Source organism: Aulonocara sp. 'chitande type north' Nkhata Bay, linkage group LG20 (assembly GCF_057382095.1).
Source record: "Aulonocara sp. 'chitande type north' Nkhata Bay isolate Kocher_YH1m ecotype deep benthic linkage group LG20, A_spYH_male_GT1.1, whole genome shotgun sequence".
Lineage (NCBI taxonomy): Eukaryota > Metazoa > Chordata > Actinopteri > Cichliformes > Cichlidae > Aulonocara > Aulonocara sp. 'chitande type north' Nkhata Bay.
Genome location: NC_141363.1, coordinates 100,887 through 121,348, shown reverse-complemented (window position 1 = coordinate 121,348; position 20,462 = coordinate 100,887). Strand labels below are relative to the sequence as shown.

Sequence of the window (20,462 nt, the reverse complement as noted above, 5' to 3'; positions counted from 1 at the left end):
GTCTTTATTTACATTCTCATTCATTTTTATTCAAATAAGATATGTACAGAAAGTACAGAAAAACAAAAACAAACTCCATAGATGTTCAACAACTGAATGTTTTCAACATTTTAACCTTTGTGTTGTTCTTGGGACATTTTGTCCCTGTGGACCACAGGTGTATGGAAATCGGGACGATTGTTTAGTATGTAAAAGATGGATGAAGCCACTGTGATGTCATTCAGTGGTCTTTGGACTGTTTGTTTTATGGAGATAAATGTTTAACCTCAGTTTGCTGCTCCGTTTGGTCTCATTTCATTAACCCTCATAATGTCCTCCCGATTTCCATACACCTGTGGTCCTCAGGGACCACCGTTAGTTAACATCCAGGTAGTTAAAAAAATAGCTTAGACCTTTATCAGTGTTCCTGCAGGCTCATCATTTATTTTGTTAGCATCTCATTAATTAAGAGTCATAAACATGTCTATTATACAGTTTACACATAAATACACATTGTACGCTGTCTAAACATTTGTGCACTATCAAATACAGTTCCTACATTTTTGAAAGCTAAAAAGTAAAAGATGAGGGAAAAAAGCAGGCAGTTATCAGCACACAGACAGCAAATCATATTCTCATTTAGCTTCTAAACAGGCGCACTGTTTAGCTTCTGATAGGAGCAATAGCAGATGACACGCAGCCCAAAAATAGAAGGGAGCTCAAGATGTCAGAGCAACCACACATGTAAATAATGACTGTAAATAGACACGCATTTTGTTACTCTAAAATGTAACAGCTATTACACAATGCATGCCATTCAGCTCATTACTGCGGGCTTTGGGAAGGGGTACTGTAAGAATTAAGGCTTTGTGGGGGGGGGCACAGCTAAACAGTAACACTGTTCAGATTTTATTGGTTATGCGTTGGAGACTTTTGGCTTTTGTTGTCTTTAAAAAAATATCAACTGGTAGATGCACGCCTCTCACATATGAGTGTCCCTCTGGGGTCAACCTTTCTTTCTAACACTCTGCTCTCTCACACTGGCTATAAATACAGACTCCTATTAGTCCACTGTTACATTCTCCCACTAAAGCCCCGCCCCTTCCCTGTCCCTTGCATGCAACACAGTGTGAGAGAGCTGCAGTGACGTCTTGCTGTATATCTCATTAGAGGATATCATAAAAAGCCTGTTGCCACAGCAACCGCTCCCTATGTTTCCATAGCAACCGGGCGCCATGTCAAGGTGGTTCATTCTCCCTTTACTGAAAGGGGAGGAGACGATGGTGAGTGATGAAACAGAAAGCAGCCTGAAAAGAGGAGGAGGAAGAGGGCTAAATTTGAGTGAATCTGACCCCTGCTGGTCACATCTGGGTGTTGCGGGACACATCCTGAAAGAAATTGGAAGATCCAGAGCTCAATGTGTGAAAATATCTCAAAGAATGTATTTCTTCAATGGCAAGTGATAAATAAACAGAGAAGTCAAAAGTGTGATAAGTATTGATGGTGACCCACAAGCACAAAATAAGCCTTCCACTGTTTCTTGCGAATATAAAGCACTGCATCGTGGACGGTGATAAACAGCCGGCTCTTTGGGATGGAGGCTGAGAAGAAATCCGCTGCTTCCAGCTGTTCCACGACACAAGCTGTTTTACCACACATAAATGGAGAGAAATATGCATGACAATGAGAGAGCATATTGTAGTCATCTAAATAAATATTCATGTGTCATTGTCATCTGACAGGGCGTAGCAGGGCTCCACCGAGGCTATGACCTTGTCGCATTCATTATGTTAAGCTTCAGTGCCTTAATTCAGCATTAAGGAGAACCCTCTGTCTCTGTTTTTGTCCGATGTGTCCTTTACCTTGGCAGCCTGCTAAGTAGATGTCCAAATCAACTTCTCCAAAGTCCCTGAAAATCTGGGAGAAAAGGACAAATCTCACGTTAGTTCTCTCTTTGTCATCCGTTAGAAAAATGATAACATTTCAGCAGGCACACACATACATTTTTCAGTGTCTTCACAGTGACTGTGTCCACAAAGCTGGTTGTGGAAATGTCCAAGATGATGCTGTGCGTGCCCGATTTGCAGGCCCGTTTTTTCTCTTCATCGCCGTGCCGAGAAAACTCTGTGATGTGGTCAGAACCTGTGGCTGAGTCTGAATCTGACATGGTTATGTCAGGTTCATAAGCCAAGTTCATTTGGCCTTTATGAAGGCCATCTGTAGCTGTTTCTGTCATGCTAAAGTCCACACTATTCCCGTTTCTCTCTCCTTTTGTTCTTTCAGAGACAGTTTCTATGTTCATCTGGGACTCCTTTAAAGAGAATGTGCAACTTAGTGACTAAAGATTCTGACTTACTGATATATTTTGGAAGAATTAGCAAAACCTTAATTTCAGATCTCATACTTGTTTTTTTGCCTCCTTCTTGGTTTTCTTTTTCTCTTTCTCTTGTCTACGCTTCTGCTTTGCATCTCGTTTCTTCTTTGCTGATAGCAGCTTCCCAATCTCGATTCCAGTCTGCAACAAGAGCCAAGCATCACATTAAAACAGAAAGAGGAGAGAAAGTGAGAAGAGTGAGAGAGATAGTGAAAGCAATTGAGGGTGCTGTAGAAAGCAGAGGCAGATTTCACACATACGCACACAGAGCACAGATTATTGAACACGCAACCACATACCTTCTCCTGCAGGACCTCCAAGAACATCTCAGCATTTGTGTAGTAGATAGTTGCAGATGAACGGAAGATTTTAATTCCAGGAATCTCTTTTGCCTGCATGAAATCACACATTAGAAGGTTTAAGAAACTCACACCCTGCTCTTATTTCATTTGCAGTTTCTGCTTTCCTCAGATGTTGTTTGACTAAACAGAGCTCCTCTACCACTTAATGATTGTAAGTAGATGTAGCCTTACTCACAGTGCCCCACTACCAGGGTAAATCAAAACAAATTAGCATCTAGAGAAGGTAGTTGCACGCTTGCCACCTTACTGCAATCGGTGTAAATGGAAAGGGAACAACCTAATTTCTAAAGTCTGCAATTCTGTGAAGCTGTGATTACAGCTCCAGGAGGAAGACATTTAGGAAAAAAATCTGAATGTTTAAACAAACATGCCAAGGTTTACTCTTGTTTTTTTGTCTAGGAAACCCTTTAATACAGAAGTGCTTAACAAACATGTTTGACCACCTGTCATAAAAACAAGAAAATTAAAATATTTTAAAATTTGCCAAAAGCTTGTTTGACACTAAAAGTTAACCAAGCACAACATTCAAAACTAACATGTCAAAGGATGCAACTAAGTAGCTGCAATTTGGCATGCTAATAAAAAAATAATGCGCTGGACTATTTTTGCTGCTTTTTTGGTTAAACAGTCAATTTGAAAAATCATGGATAGTTTGGTCCCGCCTTCACTGTTGTGATTGGTGTGGGGGTAGGGACAGGCTTAGGGCGTCGGGGGGTTCCCCGGAGGCATTTTCCTTGGGGGGCTCAACCCGGGGTAGCGGTCATGTCCGGTTAGGGGCTCTGTTGGCTCTCAGGTGACTGTTTCCTCGCGGCTGCGTGCAGCGGGACTAGGGGAGGGTCTGTGCTGACGGACGTGGGTTACTGACCTGGTAGCCTGGTTGCCCCTGGGTGGGTCCGGGATGGGCGTGAGGTTCTGGGGGCGCTCCGTCTCTGGGCTGGGGCCCGGGCCGGGCCTCGGGGGCTTGGGTCCTGGTTGGTGTGTTGCCGGGGTTGTGGGCGGGTGGGTGCATGGGGGCCCAGCCCTGGAGCAGGGTGCCGCCGGTGCGTCGAGCCACCTGGGGGGCTCTTCAACTGGTGGGGAAGATTGTCACATCTTGCAGGAGCTTTCCTCTCCTCAGGGGCTCTCTCTACAGGAGGGGGAGATACAGGAGAGGTGGAGGAAGATCTCAGCCTGGGTGTTTATTGTCTTATGTAGTCTGGAAGAAGAGTGGATGGTGGGGTGGGTGCAGTTTTCTCTGTGGTGGGGTTGGGTGGACTGTCCTGGGCTCTGTGGGGCCGGGGGGCGCTGCTGCGCTGGGCCCCGGTCTGGATGGGCATGGGCCCCCTTTCCCTGGTGGGTCGCGGAGTATGGGGGTGCCTACTGGGGTCAGCGGGGGAGCTGGCCCCAGGGAGGGGTCACTTGCCCCTCCTTTCCTTCCCTCCCCATCTCCAGCTGCCTCCCTCTTCCCGCTCCACCACAACCACCCACACATGCAGGACCTTGGAGTAGGGGTATGTCACCAGGGTGCAGAGGAGGCCACCCCGTCCCCTTCTGGCTGCCTCTGCCTCAATTTTATTCCACAACTTAGACATTCACATTATTCACACTCTCATTACACATACATATAGGATCTTGGGGGTGGGCACGATACATGGAATCCAAAGTACCATCAGGGTGTACACCCCACCCCTGGCGTCGTTGCCCACCTCTCAATGTTAAATACACGTAGACATTGAGGGCCAGCAGGAGGGACCATGCGCTTACCTGCTGCTCTCTGGCAGGTAGCTCCATGCCCTCCTGGGTTTTAAATGCACCTTAGAACACACATGCATCAACACTACAATGAGCGGGTGGAGGGAGGTTTGGAGTCTTCTCTCACCCCCATTCTCTGCGACCTGCTGGAGCGGGGGGGCTAGGAGGAGGAGCTGGCCGTCCGACTGCGGTCTGGAGTGTGGGGCCTCCCTGCTGCTGCGGAGTCGGGGCGGTCTGCCTCCCCCCACCGCAGGGAAAAGGGTAACACCACCTGGGTCTGGGTGCAGTTCCCCCCCTCCAGGGGCAAGGGTACCTAGACCCGGGGCTTAGAGTACGCTTGAGGAGTGTGATCGTGTGTACAGCGTCTCTTTACGTCTGTCTCCACGTTGGTTGAGTGTGGAGTAAGTGTATATGAGAGCATGAGGGTGGGAATGGATGTTTGTATCTGTGTGTGCCTGTATGTCTGTGTCTATATGTCAGGTTGGGTGTCAGGCGCCACCTCTCTGGGGACATCTCAGGCCCTCCAAGGTTTGGAGGCCTATCTCCCCCCACCACCACTTCCCCTGCCAGTGGCGGACCCCCTCAGACATCGGTGCGTTGGTGGTTCTTTGTGTCCGGGGATGGGCGTCCAGGTACACACCGGCTCACTCCTTGGCGGCCGCTTATCGGGGCCTGGAGCCTGGGGCTTGCTCGGGCCACTTCGGAGGTGGGGTGCCCCCGGCCTCTCGGCCTGGGGCTCGGTCACTCAGGCACAGCTGGCTGCCGGCGGAGCTCACGGGCGCGTCACTGCAACTCCCCCTGGCTTCTGCTCCGCGGCTGCTGAGTGAGCCCTCATCTGGGACTCTCCTCAGCTCTTTCTGGGACAGTGGCGCGGCTGCCCCTCTGTTGGTCTTCCTTGGTCTCTTGTGTTCTGGGGGCCTCTGGATGTCTGGAGTTTTGATCTCCTCCATACCTGCTTCATGCCCTGGAGGACGGGGCTGTGGCCCCCCCACACCCTCTAGCAGATCATTACATGAAGGAACCTTTTAAAAACAAGCGCGTCCATGCTCACAGGTGTACACACGGGTGATCACACCCACAAACTACACCCTTTTTGGCTCCTACCTCAAAGCACACTGTGTTCTGTTGATCTTATGTGCTGCACAATAATGTTTAATATTTAGTATTTACTGTCATATTCCCATATATCATTGTGATGTTGTTTATTCTATTACTCTTGTTCTCTTCTGCTTGTTTTCTTTTTTCTTTCTCAGCAGGTGACCCAGGTGATTGATATATGCATTTTTTTTCTTTTTTTCTTCTTTTTTTCTTCTGCTCATTCTGTTGGTTTTTGGTTTTTGCCCTTCTCCCCCGTCCCTCTTCTCAGCTGTTTCTCTTTCCCTCTTTCTTTCTCCCCTTCTTTCCCCCAGTCAAGTCTGTCCCGTATTCAGTAAGTGAAAATAAAATAAACAATAAAAGGTGAATCAAATGGACCATTATGGCAAGGCTGGGATGGTCAATTTGGTAAAGTAAATCCGTTGGCCATCTTTCTTTGCCTTTAGACAACAATTCTGATGGCAAAAGAGCCAAACGGGACAGGCAAAAAAAAAAGAAAAAAAAGAAAAAAAAAAAAGAAAAATCATGGATAACAACAATAATTATATTTAAGCATTAAAAATATGTTTTTGATTGAACAGCTTGGATTACAGAAACGTAACGACAGATTCTAGCCCCACTATTACTTTAAGGCATAAACACTGAGTGGTGGTCCAACAAACTTGTTGAGCACTCTGTTTCACACGTTCATGCGTCAGTCTAGTGGTGTCTTTCATTTCAACTAGTAGCCTTTCAGTCGCTTCCTTAAAGCTGATATTAGTTTAACTAGTGGAGATGTGGAGAATTCTAAAACTCAGATTTTTAAAAATCTACCACTATATGCATGGTTAATTTCCTCAAGTAATATATTTATTGTTGTTATTAGAATTTGGGCCAGCTTAAACTTTATTTTATATTTAATTTACCTCCTTGTAGGTGTCTGTGTCCAGATAAAGTTCAGTGCCTGGTAAGTTGCCCAAGATTGAGTAACGTGGTCTGAAAGGCATTAAAAATGTCAAAATTACACCAACAATTTCCCTGCATCTCATTTAAGTACCTCATCGTGATTGCATAGACATTACTAATTAATAATTAGAGTTGTGTAGTTACAGTTGTGTTCTGAAGATGAAAGTAAGCATGGAAAACGCAACGGAGACAGCCAGGCCCAGGTCCAAGTTGAGCACGATGGTGCTTATGAATGTTACAAGCCACACCAGCTAGAGGGCGGTATGAACACGAAACGTTAACAAGGTCCACGGTGCCACAAAGGTCACACAGTATTCAGCTGAGCAGAGTGCCTGCTAAAGAGGATTAAGTCTTACCAAGTCAACCTTGTTGGTCTTCCACAGCAAAGAGACATCCATAAACTGCTTAAACATTCCTTTCAAGTTCACAAACACGATTGTGGATAAGACGGCCTGAGGAGCAAACACAGACACTAATGAAATCACGCATACCCATAACCTCACCGGCTCAGAAACTGCCAGGAGGGATGGCGATCATTAGCAAGAAATGGCTCAGGAAGGAGAGTGTTACCTTGGGGAGATCTTCAAAGAGAGGACCTATTTTCAAAACTGTGATCAGCACAATGATGGAGGAAATCACCCCCGCAACCTTCCAAACACACACACACACACACACACACACACACACACACAATAAATGGTCTCAAGATGACCATAAAAATCAGGTGTAATTTGTTGTAAATGTCTGTGCAAATGATTCAGCCAGTCCAGAAGTTTTCCTTCTTACCCTTCAATGTAAGATCATCATGAAGGCAGATGACCCTCAATCCATGACCCGAGGGTCTCTAATGACTTACCTGCCATACGTCTGTGTGTGTTAACAGTTTAAATGGATGTGTTTAAAATCTTATGTTTGTCACATCAAATACTGATTTTTTTTCCTGTATATTTGAAGATTAATTTATTAAAAAACTGTTCTTCCTCATCCTTTTTTCTTATTTTAGTGCCTGAATTGTTTGCACAGTTGCAGTTTGTGCTGTTCGATCACAGAAGTAGTTGTTTTTACTTGTGTCTTGCCCCCTGTGCTCTCCTGGACAAGACTCCGTGACAACGAGGAAGTTACAGAGTAACAATGAAAAAATCCACCAATAGTGTTACTGAGACCCAACGCGACGAGCTCCTGGAAAGACAAAAGGCAGACAAGACGCAACACTTTGGTTAATGGTATTGATGTGACTTCAGGTCAGCACAACTTTTGGGTCAATGACATCAGTGCACTCCTTATTAATTTTTTTGACCAGGCCAGCACGTCACTGCCACGCTGAGAGACGTGGTCGCAGTAGTTAAGATTCCTGATTGCAAAAAAGCGTGTTGGGCGTTAATTTTTTAGCAGTCTCGCCCTTAGAGCATTTGACTGTTCACACATTGCCTCTGATCCCAGTTAAATAGCTCTGCACGTGTGTCAAAGTGTGCAAACAACAGAATGATTTTTAATCAGTGATGGGAATAACGGCGTTACAAGTAACGGCGTTACTTTTTTCAGTAACGAGTAATCTAACTAATTACTATTCCTATCGTTACAACGCCGTTACAGTTACTAACAAGAAAAATAGTCCGTTACTATTTTTCAACAAACAGACGGTTGAAGCTGTGTTCAGCTTACCGCATCTTATATCAGTTGCATGGAAGTAGCTGACTACGTAAGTAATGTGGACGCTACAGCTTTAAGCAGCTGCGCGCTCTGCAACAGGGCTCACTTAACACCCAAAGAGCCATTTGGACCCGGGTTCCACGCAAAAGAAAACACTTTTTGACATCTAAAATGAAGATAATACTGTATATATTGTTTTTTACATTTATGCTTTGTGTGAACAACTAAGGTGTGTTCCTTATGAAATCCATGAAGTGCTACAGAGAAAATTACATTTTATTTATGTAATTAACACATTTTGAACTCTTAAAGAAATATAACAAAAGGAAAGACACCCAGCTGAACTAAAATTATCCAGCAAACAAAAACTGTTGTGAGCCGCCACCCTTATATCGCCTTTGGGATTTTGGAGCCTTGAACTGACTTTTAAAAAATAATTGGAAAAAAAGCTCTATGCTGCTAAAAGATGAAAAATAGATATTTGCAAAATTCTGCCTAAATATGTATTTTACCTGCTTAATGTGTGTGGCAGGGCGTGGTCTGCAGCGCCGTTGCAGGGGAGGAAGACGCACCTGAGCACCCGCAGTCACGACTCGCCGCCTTTACGTCTGCGCTCTCTCTGCTGTTGTGTTGGTGTGTGTTGGGCTGTGAGCTGCAAAGCTGCAGTCGGCTGTATGCGTACAGCAACCGTGTGTGAAAAGTGGTCAATAAAGAGATGCTGAAAAGCGTGTTCATACAAACATCGTCGGGTCTGCCGTGATATGTTTACAACGGGACTTCTGCTCCTGAACCTCTGCGCACAGTGTCTGCAGGTCGGGGCTGTACGAAGTCACTTTCATCTTTAAGCAGGACTGTAAGCTGTCATCTGTGAGGCGTGAGCGATGTTTGTTTTTAACATAGTTCACGGTGGAGAATAGCTGCTGACATAATGTGGATCCGAAGAGCCATATTTGGGCTACCTGGGGTTAAAAATCTCGATAAATGCACGACGTTTCGGCGGGTATACCGGCTTCCGCCAGTGTGACGCTTATTTTGAGCGATGAAAAAATAATAGAATATAATTTTATTTTTATATTTCAATATCACAATAATCTTCCAATTTAGAACTACAAGTTAAAAAAGAACTAACATAAATAAAATACACTTCAGCTAAATAAAATTTATTTTCCCAAACCACGCGGAGCCGCACTATAAGGACTAAAGAGCCGCATGCGGCTCCGGAGCCGCAGGTTGCCGACCCCTGGTCTAGCACGAGACCTGGAGCTCAGGGGGCAAAACAATCGCATGAGTGCTGCTGTTTGACTGAGGAAGAAAAAAGTAGTTGTGGTAAGCCTTACATGACCACTTAAAGACAAAGCAACAAGGTGACATATACCAGTTTATAAATTGTGTTGATAGGCCACGTAAAACCAGAGTCATGATTAACAATATATACGCCTGTTTTTTCCTCAATAGTTTCGTCACGTTTACTGTCTAAGGACAGCGCAGAGCACTCTCTGCCTATGACCCCCCCAAAAAAATAAAATAAAAAAGGGGAAGTTTTAGGAGAGAGAGAGAGAAAGACAGCAGAAAAAGAGAGAGAGAGAGTGAGTTTTGAGACGTGAGAGATTTGTGACGTTTAGCGTGTTTGGAGTGTGTAGTTAATGTGTTGTCTTGTGTAGTTAGTGTGTAGTGTTGTGGATAGTTTTGTGTTGTGTGTCAGAACAATGAGGCGACTGCTGTCTCCTAGAAACAGGAGTGATACACCTGCTGCTGTCAGAGCTGCAGGTATCAGGCTGTGATGTTTCCTTTATAGTGGACAGAAATGATGTTTTTGGAGAGGCACAAATAATTTGTGTGGCATCTTATTGAAGAACAGCTGATTGTTCTGTAAATAGTTTGAAATGGTTATTTAAAACAAGGGTAAAAGGTAAATGGATGCAAATAACTTGTGCATATGATTTTAAAATTGACAATTTGTACTTGCATTTAAAGTTATGAAATATGATTCATTAACCCTCATAATATCCTCCCGATTTCCATACACCTGTGGTCCTCAGGGGTCAAAAATGTCCCCATTTCATTTGACTGTTTTTTAAAGTATAAAGTATAAATTGTCAATCAATTCAGTGTTACACCTGAGTTTTACTTAAGACCAACACATTAACCCAAAATTTACCCTACATTATACATTTTAGGGCCACCAGGCCTTGTTTACATAAAGTACACTCTGTTTTTGAGCGAAAATAAAACAAGACAATAAAATATTTAAATGTTCAGATTATTTTGACTATCTGACTAACTACAGAGTCCTGTATGTTGAACTTTAGTGAGAAAGTTAAAGCATAATACACTGTGTATAATGCTTTCAGTGCTCGAGTAGAAAAGCGACTGAAGGAGTATGGGACCTGGCATATGTGCTTGGACTGTGGTAGATTGTCTTTCTCTGTGGCACATGAGAGAGTCATGTATCGTCTGTCACTGGGAAGGATAGAAGACCAGATCAATGTTTCCTCACATCCATCCATCTATCCATCCATCCATCCATCCATCTTCATCCGCTTTATCCGAGGCCGGGTCGCGGGGGCAGCAGCCTAAGCAAAGAGGCCCAGACCTCCCTCTCCCCAGCCACCTCCTCCAGCTTATCCGGGGGAACACCAAGGCATTCCCAGGCCAGCCGAGAGATATAATCTCTCCAGCGTGTCCTGGGTCTGCCCCGGGGCCTCCTCCCGGTGGGACATGCCTGGAACACCTCACCCAGGAGGCGCCCAGGGGGCATCCTTGTCAGATGCCCTGAACCACCTCAGCTGGCTCCTTTCGATGTGGAGCAGCAGCGGCTCTACTCTGAGCCCCTCCTGGATGGCCGAACTTCTCACCCTATCTCTAAGGGAGAGGCCAGCCACCCTTCGGAGGAAGCTCATTTCCGCCGCTTGTATCCGCGATCTCGTTCTTTCGGTCACTAACCACAGCTCGTGGCCATAGGTGAGGGTAGGGACGTAGATCGACCGGTAAATTGAGAGCTTCGCTTTTACACTCAGCTCTCTCTTCACCACGACGGACCAGTGCAGCATCCGCATCACTGCAGCCGCCGCACCAATCCATCTGTCGATCTCCGGCTCCCTTCTCCCAAACTCACGAACAAGACCCCGAGATACTTGAACTCCTCCACTTGGGGCAGGAACTCATCCCCGACCACTCTTTTTCGGCTGAGAACCATGGCCTCAGATTTGGAGGTGCTGATCCTCATTCCCGCTGCTTCACACTCGGCTGCAAACTGTTCCAGTGCGAGCTGGAGGCCCTCACCCGATGAAGCCAACAGAACCACATCATCTGCAAAAATCAGAGATGAGATTCTGAGGCCACCAAAGCGAAAGCCCTCCGCCACTTGGCTGCGCCTAGAAATCCTGTCCATAAAAATTATGAACAGAACCGGAGACAAAGGGCAGCCCTGGTGGAGCCCATCACCCACCGGGACGAGTCCGACTTATTGCCGGCAATGCGAACCAAGCTCTTGCAACGGTTGTATAGGGATCGAATGGCCCGTAGCAATGGGCCAGACACCCCATACTCCCGCAACACCTCCCACAGGACACCCCGAGGGTCACGGTCGAATGCCTTCTCCAAGTCCACAAAACACATGTATACTGGTTGGGCAAACTCCCATGCACCCTCAAGTATCCTCGAGAGGATAAAGAGCTGGTCCAGTGTTCCGCGACCAGGACGAACACCGCATTGTTCCTCCTGTATCCGAGGTTCGACTAGCGGACGAACTCTCCTTTCCAGCACCCTGGCATAGACTTTCCCAGGGAGGCTGAGGAGTGTGATCCCCCTGTAGTTGGAACACACCCTCCGGTCCCCCTTCTTAAAGATGGGGACCACCACCCCGGTCTGCCAGTCCACAGGTACTGCCCCTGATCTCCACGCAACATTGCAGAGACGTGTCAACCAGGACAGCCCTACAACGTCCAGAGCCTTCAGGAACTCGGGCGGACCTCATCAACACCAGGGGCTCTGCCACCAAGGAGTTGTTTAACTGCCTCAGTGACCTCGCCCCCGGAAATTGGCGGGTCATTCCCCTCATCCCCAGACTCTGCTTCCTCCTCGGAAGACGTGTCAGTGGGATTAAGGAGGTCCTCGAAGTATTCCTTCCACCGCCTGACAATTTTCTCAGTCGACGTCAGCAGCGCTCCACCAGCACTATACACAGTGCAGGTAGAGCACCGCTTTCCCCTCCTGAGACGCCTGACGGTTTGCCAGAATCTCTTCGAGGCAGTCCGAAAGTCTTTTTCCATGGCCTCTCCGAACTCCTCCCACACCCGAGTTTTTGTTTCAGCCACTGCCCGAGCCGCACTCCGCTTGGCCTGTCGATACCTGTCGGGTGCCTCCGGAGTCCCACAGGCTAACCAAGCCTGATAGGACTCCTTCTTCAGGTGGCTCCCTTCACCTCTGTTTCCTCACATTACTGCAAATATTCCTCTGTCTCAGCTGACTCCTCTTTCTTGCTTGATTCTTTGTCTTCATCATAATTGAAATGGATGATGTGTAGTCCTCTGACACATCTTCTATTTCAGTTTCACATTCTGAAAATTCAAGAAACTTCAAGAAGCCCAGTCACTTTCTTTCCAAGCTCCTCAGACTACCATGTCCTGGATGCCTGAGAACCTACTTGAACATAGTTCAGATTCTTCATCACTTTTCTTCACATAGCCTTCTTCCACTTCTGCAGGTGGGTGATGTGCTTCTTCAGAGAAAGGGTAGCATGTGCTCTAAATATTGACAATATTTTCTTTATCTTCTAACCCTCGATCTTCCTGATCATTGATTCTTCCTCCTCATTATACTAGAGGACAATGTGCTTTGTTCTACTGCTCATTACTTTGCACAACATGGTAAAAAAAAGTATGCTCACAAGCCTCCAGTGCAATGGAGGCCTGTGAGCATACTTTCCGTGTATGTATTATTGTAGGGTCTACCTTACAATATGAAGCACCTTGATGCGACTGTTGTTGTGATTTGGTGCTGTGTAAATAAAATTTAATTGAATATAGAACACCTGCCAATTATACCCTGAACCCCAGAGGGTTAAACATTTTTTTAAAGTAACGCAATAGTTACTTTTCAAGTAATTGATTACTTTTAGAATATTGTAACTCAGTTACTAACTCAGTTACTTTTTTGAAGAAGCAACTAGTTACTATAAATCGTTACTTTTTAAAAGTAACTTGCCCAACACTGTTTTTAATACAGTGTTTGTCTATGTTTGTTTTGGCATTTAAAAAACAAAACATCCAGGTTCTTTTTTTTTGCATGCATCTAATTTAACCAAACATTAATCATTTCTCTAATGAACTGATTACAAAACCTGATTTACCAGCAAATTATAAACAGTGCAGTTCAGTTCCAGGACATGAGTTTGCATGGGGAATTATTAATCAGGTTACAAAGAACAAGCAAAAAATCGAAAGTGATGCTTCTGTACTGCTTGTAACTCATTTAATTTCTTCTTGTTTCACACAATGTATCTTTTTATTTTAACATTGAATCATGTAACTGACTGATTCAATTATAGTCTGTTATTATTATTTGGGTAATTCAGACACCTGTGACACTTTAAATAACTCTGGAGGGTGCTGAAGAAATAAGAGAAAGCCATTTCCCAAAATTGCACTACTAGTTAGAACTAAGTGAATAAATAAAAATGCACTGCATGAATAGCGTAATCTCTCTCTTTGAAGCTTTAGAAAAAACAATAAGAGTTAATGAAACAATGTAGACAAGTATTTTTGTTGCAGCTCACACTGTCTGAGACTACAATCTAAGCATAAGATCTAAGAATATAATGCTTTGGTTATTTATTCTAATGCAGGGATGTCAAAAATCGTTTGACATCTGGGGCCAAATCCAGCACAGTTTGATCCTAAATGGGCCAAACTAATAAAACTCCCCTTTCTGCCAGTGTAGCAGATACAGAAATTGCAGGAACTTTTCCTTTATTTAATTGGTTATTTGTTTATTAATTACTTTGATGTAGTATGAATAGCCATAGGGAAGTTGGTAAAAAAAGAAAAAAAAAGAAAATACATTTAAAAGACATTTACATTTTAAAATTTATGCCCTGCATTATATTTGGTAAAGCTGTCCAGCGGGTCAAATTGGAGTCTTTGACAGACTGAATCTGGCCCCGGGGCCTTATGTTTGACACTACTTTTCTAAAGCATTAGCTGAAGTAAATTTATTTCAATGAACTAAGCACCTGAAGCAAAATGAACAGAAGCCTATGCAGCTGGGCCAAAGCTTGATCAGTGACAACCTGAGTGATTGTTTCCACTAATGTGGCAGGAATAGCAGACTACAGAGTAAAGTCTAATTTTAGGCCAAAGTTGTACTCCTCCTTGTTATGAGCGAGTCAGAGGACTGCTTGTACTGTTTGTGCAGGCCACTGTGCGTGTATGCTTTCCTCACCTGGTTGCTGTCCACCTTGTAGCCATATTTGAGGCCAAATGTTTTGCTCAGAGAAATGTTGATGGCAAAGCCCACAATGGCCACAGCAAAAGCATCTCCTATAACGCCTGAGAAGAAAGTGGTATCTGGAGCACGAGGGGCCTTGAGCCTGGAGCAGAAGAAAAACGTGAGCTGTTTTATCAGCGACACACACAGGAATCTGTTTAATAATTTAGAAACACGTCAAATTAAATTTTATGAATCCCTCTTTAAAGGCCAGTAGCTGTTGTATACATGTATGACATTAATCTCCTATTATGGCTAGTGTTTACCCCACGCTGTTTTATGGCTTCCGTGGGGAAACCTGGATTTTTCCATAACAGGAGCCTTCAGGAGACACGCTGTTACACACACACTTCTTTGCAGATTGTGTGACAGTCTTATCAACAAATTCTGGATTTCTGGCAGAAATGAAAAGGGAGGAAATTTTGTGCCCTGGGTTTACTCCAGCACTTTATTTCCACACAAAGATGAGCTTACCCACTGGGAATTTCTCCAACCACGTCAATGTTGTATTTACTAGGAAGTTCACAGAAATGTGTAATGATTGTTGCTGCTATGACCTGTTGATTAAAAAAAACAATGTCACTCCAGTATCATTAGTTCTTTTTATATTTCTTTCTTGCAAACAGCCCCTTTCGTGTGCAACTATAGCGTTCCCTGGGTCTAGTGTGATCATTGGTGTCAAGACGCTCCCTGCTGGGTGCATAAATCAATACACCTGCTGTTTTACTGGCAGAGAAAGGATGAAAGAAAAACTAAAAGGAAGACTTACAACTACGAGCTCTATTGGAATAGGCAACGGCAGCTTCTGTCGGTAGCAGTCATTGATTTCTTTGACCACAATGAGAACAGCGAGTGCCACCAGGCTAACCACCAGCTCTGGCACCTGAGTCTGCGGCAGCAGGCTGCAAATGTCCAACACAGTCTGTGAAAAGAAGAAAAACAAATAAGTAAGGCAATACAAACAATGATAGTACAAGAGGACTGGAAATTCGGCTAGTACTTAAAGTCAGCAGAAATCTCCAGCAGTGAGGAATACATGTCATCAAAATGCAGCTTCCACTTAAACCCAGCCATCTTTGTGTCTGAAGCAAGTTAATTTAAAGCAAACTTGTGCCTGTCTAATTCAATTCAATTTTATTCATATAGCGCCAAATCACAACAAAAGTCGCCTCAAGGCGCTTCATAGATACAGAGAAAAACCCAACAATCATATGACCCCCTATGAGCAAGCACTTTGGCGACAGTGGGAAGGAAAAACTCCCTTTTAACAGGAAGAAACCTCCGGCAGAACCAGGCTCAGGGAGGGGCGGGGCCATCTGCTGCGACCGGTTGGGGTGAGAGAAGGAAGACAGGATAAAAGACATGCTGTGGAAGAGAGACAGAGGTTAATAACAGATATGATTCAATGCAGAGAGGTCTGTTAACACATAGTGAGTGAGAAAGGTGACTGGAAAGGAAAAACTCAATGCATCATGGGAATCCCCCGGCAGCCTACGTCTATTGCAGCATAACTAAGGGAGGATTCAGGGTCACCTGGTCCAGCCCTAACTATATGCTTTAGCAAAAAGGAAAGTTTGAAGCCTAATCTTAAAAGTAGAGATAGTGTCTGTCTCCTGAATCCAAACTGGAAGCTGGTTCCACAGAAGAGGGGCCTGAAAACTGAAGGCTCTGCCTCCCATTCTACTTTTAAATACTCTAGGAACAACAAGTAGGCCTGCAGAGCGAGAGCAAAGTGCTCTAGGGTGATATGGTACTACAAGGTCATTAAGATAAGATGGGGCCTGATTATTTAAGACCTTGTATGTGAGGAGCAGGATTTTGAATTCTGGATTTAACAGGAAGCCAAAACAGGAGAAATATGCTCTCTCTTTCTAGTCCCTGTCAGGACTCTTGCTGCAGCATTTTGGATTAGCTGAAGGCTTTTCAGGGAGTTTTTAGGACTTCCTGATAATAATGAATTACAGTCGTCCAGCCTGGAAGTAATAAATGCATGAACTAGTTTTTCAGCGTCACTCTGAGACAGGATATTTCTAATTTTAGAGATGTTGCGCAAATGGAAGAACGCAGTCTTACATATTTGTTTAATATGTGGGTTGAAGTACATGTCCTGGTCAAAAATGACTCCAGGGTTTCTCACAGTGTTACTGGAGGCATGTGTGTATTCTCTTAAACTGCTTGATCTGACTTCTTCAAAGTGTGTTTCCAAGTTCAATATTGTCTCATTACAGCAGGTAAAATTACAACTTCATCTAATCTGATATGTGTGTAATAACATCTAGCATGTAAGCTCCTGTAATTCCCTGCATAGCTCCAGTGAGATTAGCTTCAGCTACTGGAACCATACTGGTGACTGTAATTGGACTGGTATATTTCATGAAGCTCTTTTCTGGCATTACTGGCCAAGCAAAACTTTTACTCTAAAAGCCATGTTCTTATAGTATTTTATATCATGCACTTTGTTGCACTCAAGGACACAAACACACAAACTTTGTATTTATTTACAAAGGTAATAGGAATAACTCATCCATTTATGTAGGTGCAGGCATCATAAAACTGTTGTAATTAGTCCAGTGCAGTCATTAAAGAAAAGTTAATGATATAAATTTTTAACTTTGCAAAATTAATTTTTTAAATGTTTAATCGTAAAGGTCAAAGTAGCACAAAAAGTAAATAAATAGTGACAGCAATTTAAAATGTTAGTGTACTTAAGTGTGAATTGGATAGATAATGATTAACACACTCACATAAATGAGGGAGAGGGGGCCAGTGAAGCGAGACGGTGTGATTCCAAACAGGTACTTGAGCTGGGAGACACACACGTGGCATGCCGATCCTGTGGTGTAGCCACGAATGAGGGGCTCAGAGAGGTAGGTGACCACGAAGCCAAACCTCACCACACCCAACAGAATCTTAGGATGTAAAATGACAAAGTCAGTGAAGGAAAGGAGGTGAAATATGCCCTGAAAGGTTTGCTCATCACTTCACTAAAAGCTGTACGTCTGACACACAAAATAGACACACACCTGAAAGATTCCTGTCAAGACTGTGAGGGAACATGCCACCTGTACTCTGTAAGCATCGCGTTTATCGATGTCCACAGTTTCCGTCCCATTAGTGCCATTCACAATAAAGTTACTGTCAGGTGCCAGCCTTTCTGTCACACTCCCGACCATGATGCTGATCACAGCAAATGTACCTGAGCATACAAAATACAGCCATGTGGACACACAGATATTCATAGAGACATGGAAGAATCAGATTAGCAATGCTCCAAAAGGTTGATTCTGTTCATCTGGACGTAGCGTTTTCAGTGGGAGAAACGTTTCGACACTCATCCGAGTGACTTCTTCAGTCTCAGCTGACTGCAGGTTAGGGTTAGTTCATACAGATTTTACAGTAAATCTGTATGAAACTTGGCACAGAGGTACAGTAGGTGTCCCAGAGGAGGGATGTGTTGAAAGCTGGACATCAACTATTCAGGATGATTTTTAATGAATTTAGGAAATTGGCATAATTGTAGTGTATTGGCTGTATTGAATTGAATATAAATGTCATTTAATTTCTGAGGAATTTTACAGTAAATCTGGATTAAACTTGGCACAGAGGTACAGTAGGTGTCCCATTCGAAGCTTCCTTGGGATATCAGCCTTCCCTATTTCCTACTGTGGAAGGTCAGCACTCTGTACCCTCCGTCCAGGCTCATCTACGCAGGTGTCGACGGGTTTGGCGGGCCACTACGCACAAAGGAGAACAACAAACACATCGCAGACCGGCACTGGACCCCAGCACCCGAATACTCTGCCGGTCAGAAGGTGTGGCTCTCTACCCGCTTTGTTCCCGTCAGGACCGAATTCAAAAAACTTACACCCAATTTCATCGGTCCTTTTGAGATCTCTGCCCTAGTCAACCCTGTCTCTGTGAAGCTGAAGCTCCCTCACAATATGAAAATCCATGATGTCTTCCATGTTTCACAAATCAAACTGTGGTCTGCGCCTGAGTCTGCCTCACTATCCATGACAGTTTCTCCCACTGAAAACGCTACGTCCAGATGAACAGAATCACTTTTTGGAGATTTACTTACCTGGATGATTGAGAATGCATCAAGACAGATTAGCAATGATGTTAAAGCTTTTTTGAATTAGGAAAACAGACATTTTCCACATCACTTACCTATAGAAATGTGTCTCGATGTACCGAAGATGAAGTAGACCAGCACTGGGAAGAGGGAGGTGTAAAGGCCATACACTGGTCGCAGGGAAGCCAGAAGAGCATATGCCATGCCTTTTTAAAGAAGATAGAACGCATATATGTCAGCTTAAAGTCCTTCAGACACATTTTGGTTGCTTAAAAGATTGATAGAAACATCCTTTTTCTGTTTACTGATTAGAGTGGGGTGGGAGAATTGATATCAGCCTGTGTCCTAATTATTGTCTTCAGATTTGGATAAAATTAAGGTAGCTGCTTCTATTACAAACATTTGTACTGAATTTGTGTGGCTAAAGAGTGAGCTCCCTCAAGTGCACAAATTCCCACATACAAACCCTGCGGCAGATGCATGATGCCGACACTGCAGCCAGAAATCAGGTCTCCTAAGGCATTTTCTCTGATGGAGTAACGAGGCAACCAGCTGAGAACAGGGACCCAGGTTAGAAGTATGTGTTTCAGCCTGGGCACCGAACATCTGCAACAGTCATTCCAGAAAGACACAATTTAAGTGCTGATATCGACTTTGTAGTTTGTAGTTTTAAGCTTAAATAAATAAAGAATATCTATGTACCTTTTTATATCTATTAGTCTGCTGAAGAGGGATATATACAAAAAGACTGACAATGTAACTTGTGAACTGTACCACCTGTTACATCTTTTATCAGCTGGGGCTGTAAAAGATTAAGTCACTGTGGCTTAGGGTAGAAATGTGATAAGCTTCCATGGAGTAATAACTAAGTATTTAACAAAAATAAATAAATAAAATAATTAATTGCCTTTCTCCTGCATGAATATTTGCCTTCTTTGTCCCAAAGAAATATGTAAGGTAATAAAGTAAGTCTCGACCTCCTCTGCCATGTTGACGCGTTAACAGTTATGAATTCATGTAATTGAACTGTCAATAATTGCTTTTGTGATTCATCAGTATCACTTTTATGGTCAGATATGATGTGCTGTATCACAAGTTGTTTTAAAGGTTAACCAGGGAAAATTTTCAAAAATGATGAACTTTGCTTTGAGATAACAAAACAGTTAACCAACCAGACAAGTCAAACCTCTATCTAAACATGCAAACTCATTCTCAGCTCTTTAGCTCACTTCATTAATATCTTTTAAATGTTGAGAAGTTCTAACCCTAACCCTTTGTCTTTGCGATAACTTCCCATGTCTTTTAAAAAAAATTACCTCAGGGACTCTTTCACCTGATCTCCCAGTGTCAGTTTAGTGGACCAGGTCTCTTTTTGAGCCACTTCATCCAGGCATAACTCATCCAGAACCTCCCTCTTCACAAAATACTCAACGGATTGCAAGTCCTTCTCCTCCATGTCCTTGTCTACTTGAGCAAATGTCCGAGACCTCTGTAAAGTTGGGTTTATTTTGAGGGTCCTCTTGAGTGGTACGGACAGTTACAGGTGTCACCACTGTGTGAAGAGAACGAACCCCCCTCAGTGTTCTGTAATAATGCGTCTGTGGGAGTGACTGTTCCTTTTCCATCCTGGTAAGAGAAGATCCACCTCCCCGCATGTCCCTGACTGCACACTTGCACATACCTGATGTAAAGTGTGTCTGTGTGAACATACATGTGTGTTGGCCTATGGCAAATAATTTGCTAAAAGTAACTTAAAAGGATGAAT

General features: G+C 43.9%; 1 protein-coding gene across 2 annotated transcripts; it reads right to left on the bottom strand.

Moving 5' to 3' along the window:
• Positions 1-2: 2 nt before the first annotated feature.
• LOC147304697 (solute carrier family 26 member 6-like) lies at positions 3-20,239 on the bottom strand. 2 transcript variants are annotated; one of them, XM_086278440.1, is made up of 19 exons: positions 20,014-20,239; positions 19,164-19,303; positions 18,793-18,903; positions 17,646-17,818; positions 17,367-17,531; positions 15,392-15,544; positions 15,097-15,179; positions 14,578-14,725; positions 7,552-7,665; positions 7,057-7,134; positions 6,843-6,938; positions 6,631-6,737; positions 6,447-6,516; positions 2,653-2,745; positions 2,384-2,494; positions 1,982-2,290; positions 1,842-1,896; positions 1,492-1,622; positions 3-1,367 (listed from the first exon to the last, which is right to left on the bottom strand). In XM_086278440.1, exons 1-19 carry the CDS (start codon positions 20,151-20,153, stop codon positions 1,341-1,343), a joined length of 2,304 nt encoding a protein of 767 aa, XP_086134566.1. In that variant the 5' UTR covers positions 20,154-20,239; the 3' UTR covers positions 3-1,340. The 2 variants fall into 2 exon arrangements, with proteins under 2 accessions (XP_086134566.1, XP_086134567.1); XM_086278441.1 differs by lacking the exons at positions 6,447-6,516; positions 6,631-6,737.
• Between the last annotated feature and the right edge of the window lie 223 nt (positions 20,240-20,462).

What these genes read in the sequence shown, in the direction of transcription:
- LOC147304697 (XM_086278440.1), bottom strand. Translation starts at nt 20,153, where the DNA reads ATGGAGGAGAAGGACTTGCAATCCGTTGAGTATTTTGTGAAGAGGGAG. An exon ending in GCACAGGGGGCAAGACACAA is followed by an intron (nt 7,135 to 7,551) that starts GTAAAAACAACT and finishes TGTGTTTGGAAG; the next exon opens with GTTGCGGGGGTGATTTCCTC. An exon ending in CTGTGAAGACACTGAAAAAT is followed by an intron (nt 1,897 to 1,981) that starts GTATGTGTGTGC and finishes CTTTTCTCCCAG; the next exon opens with ATTTTCAGGGACTTTGGAGA.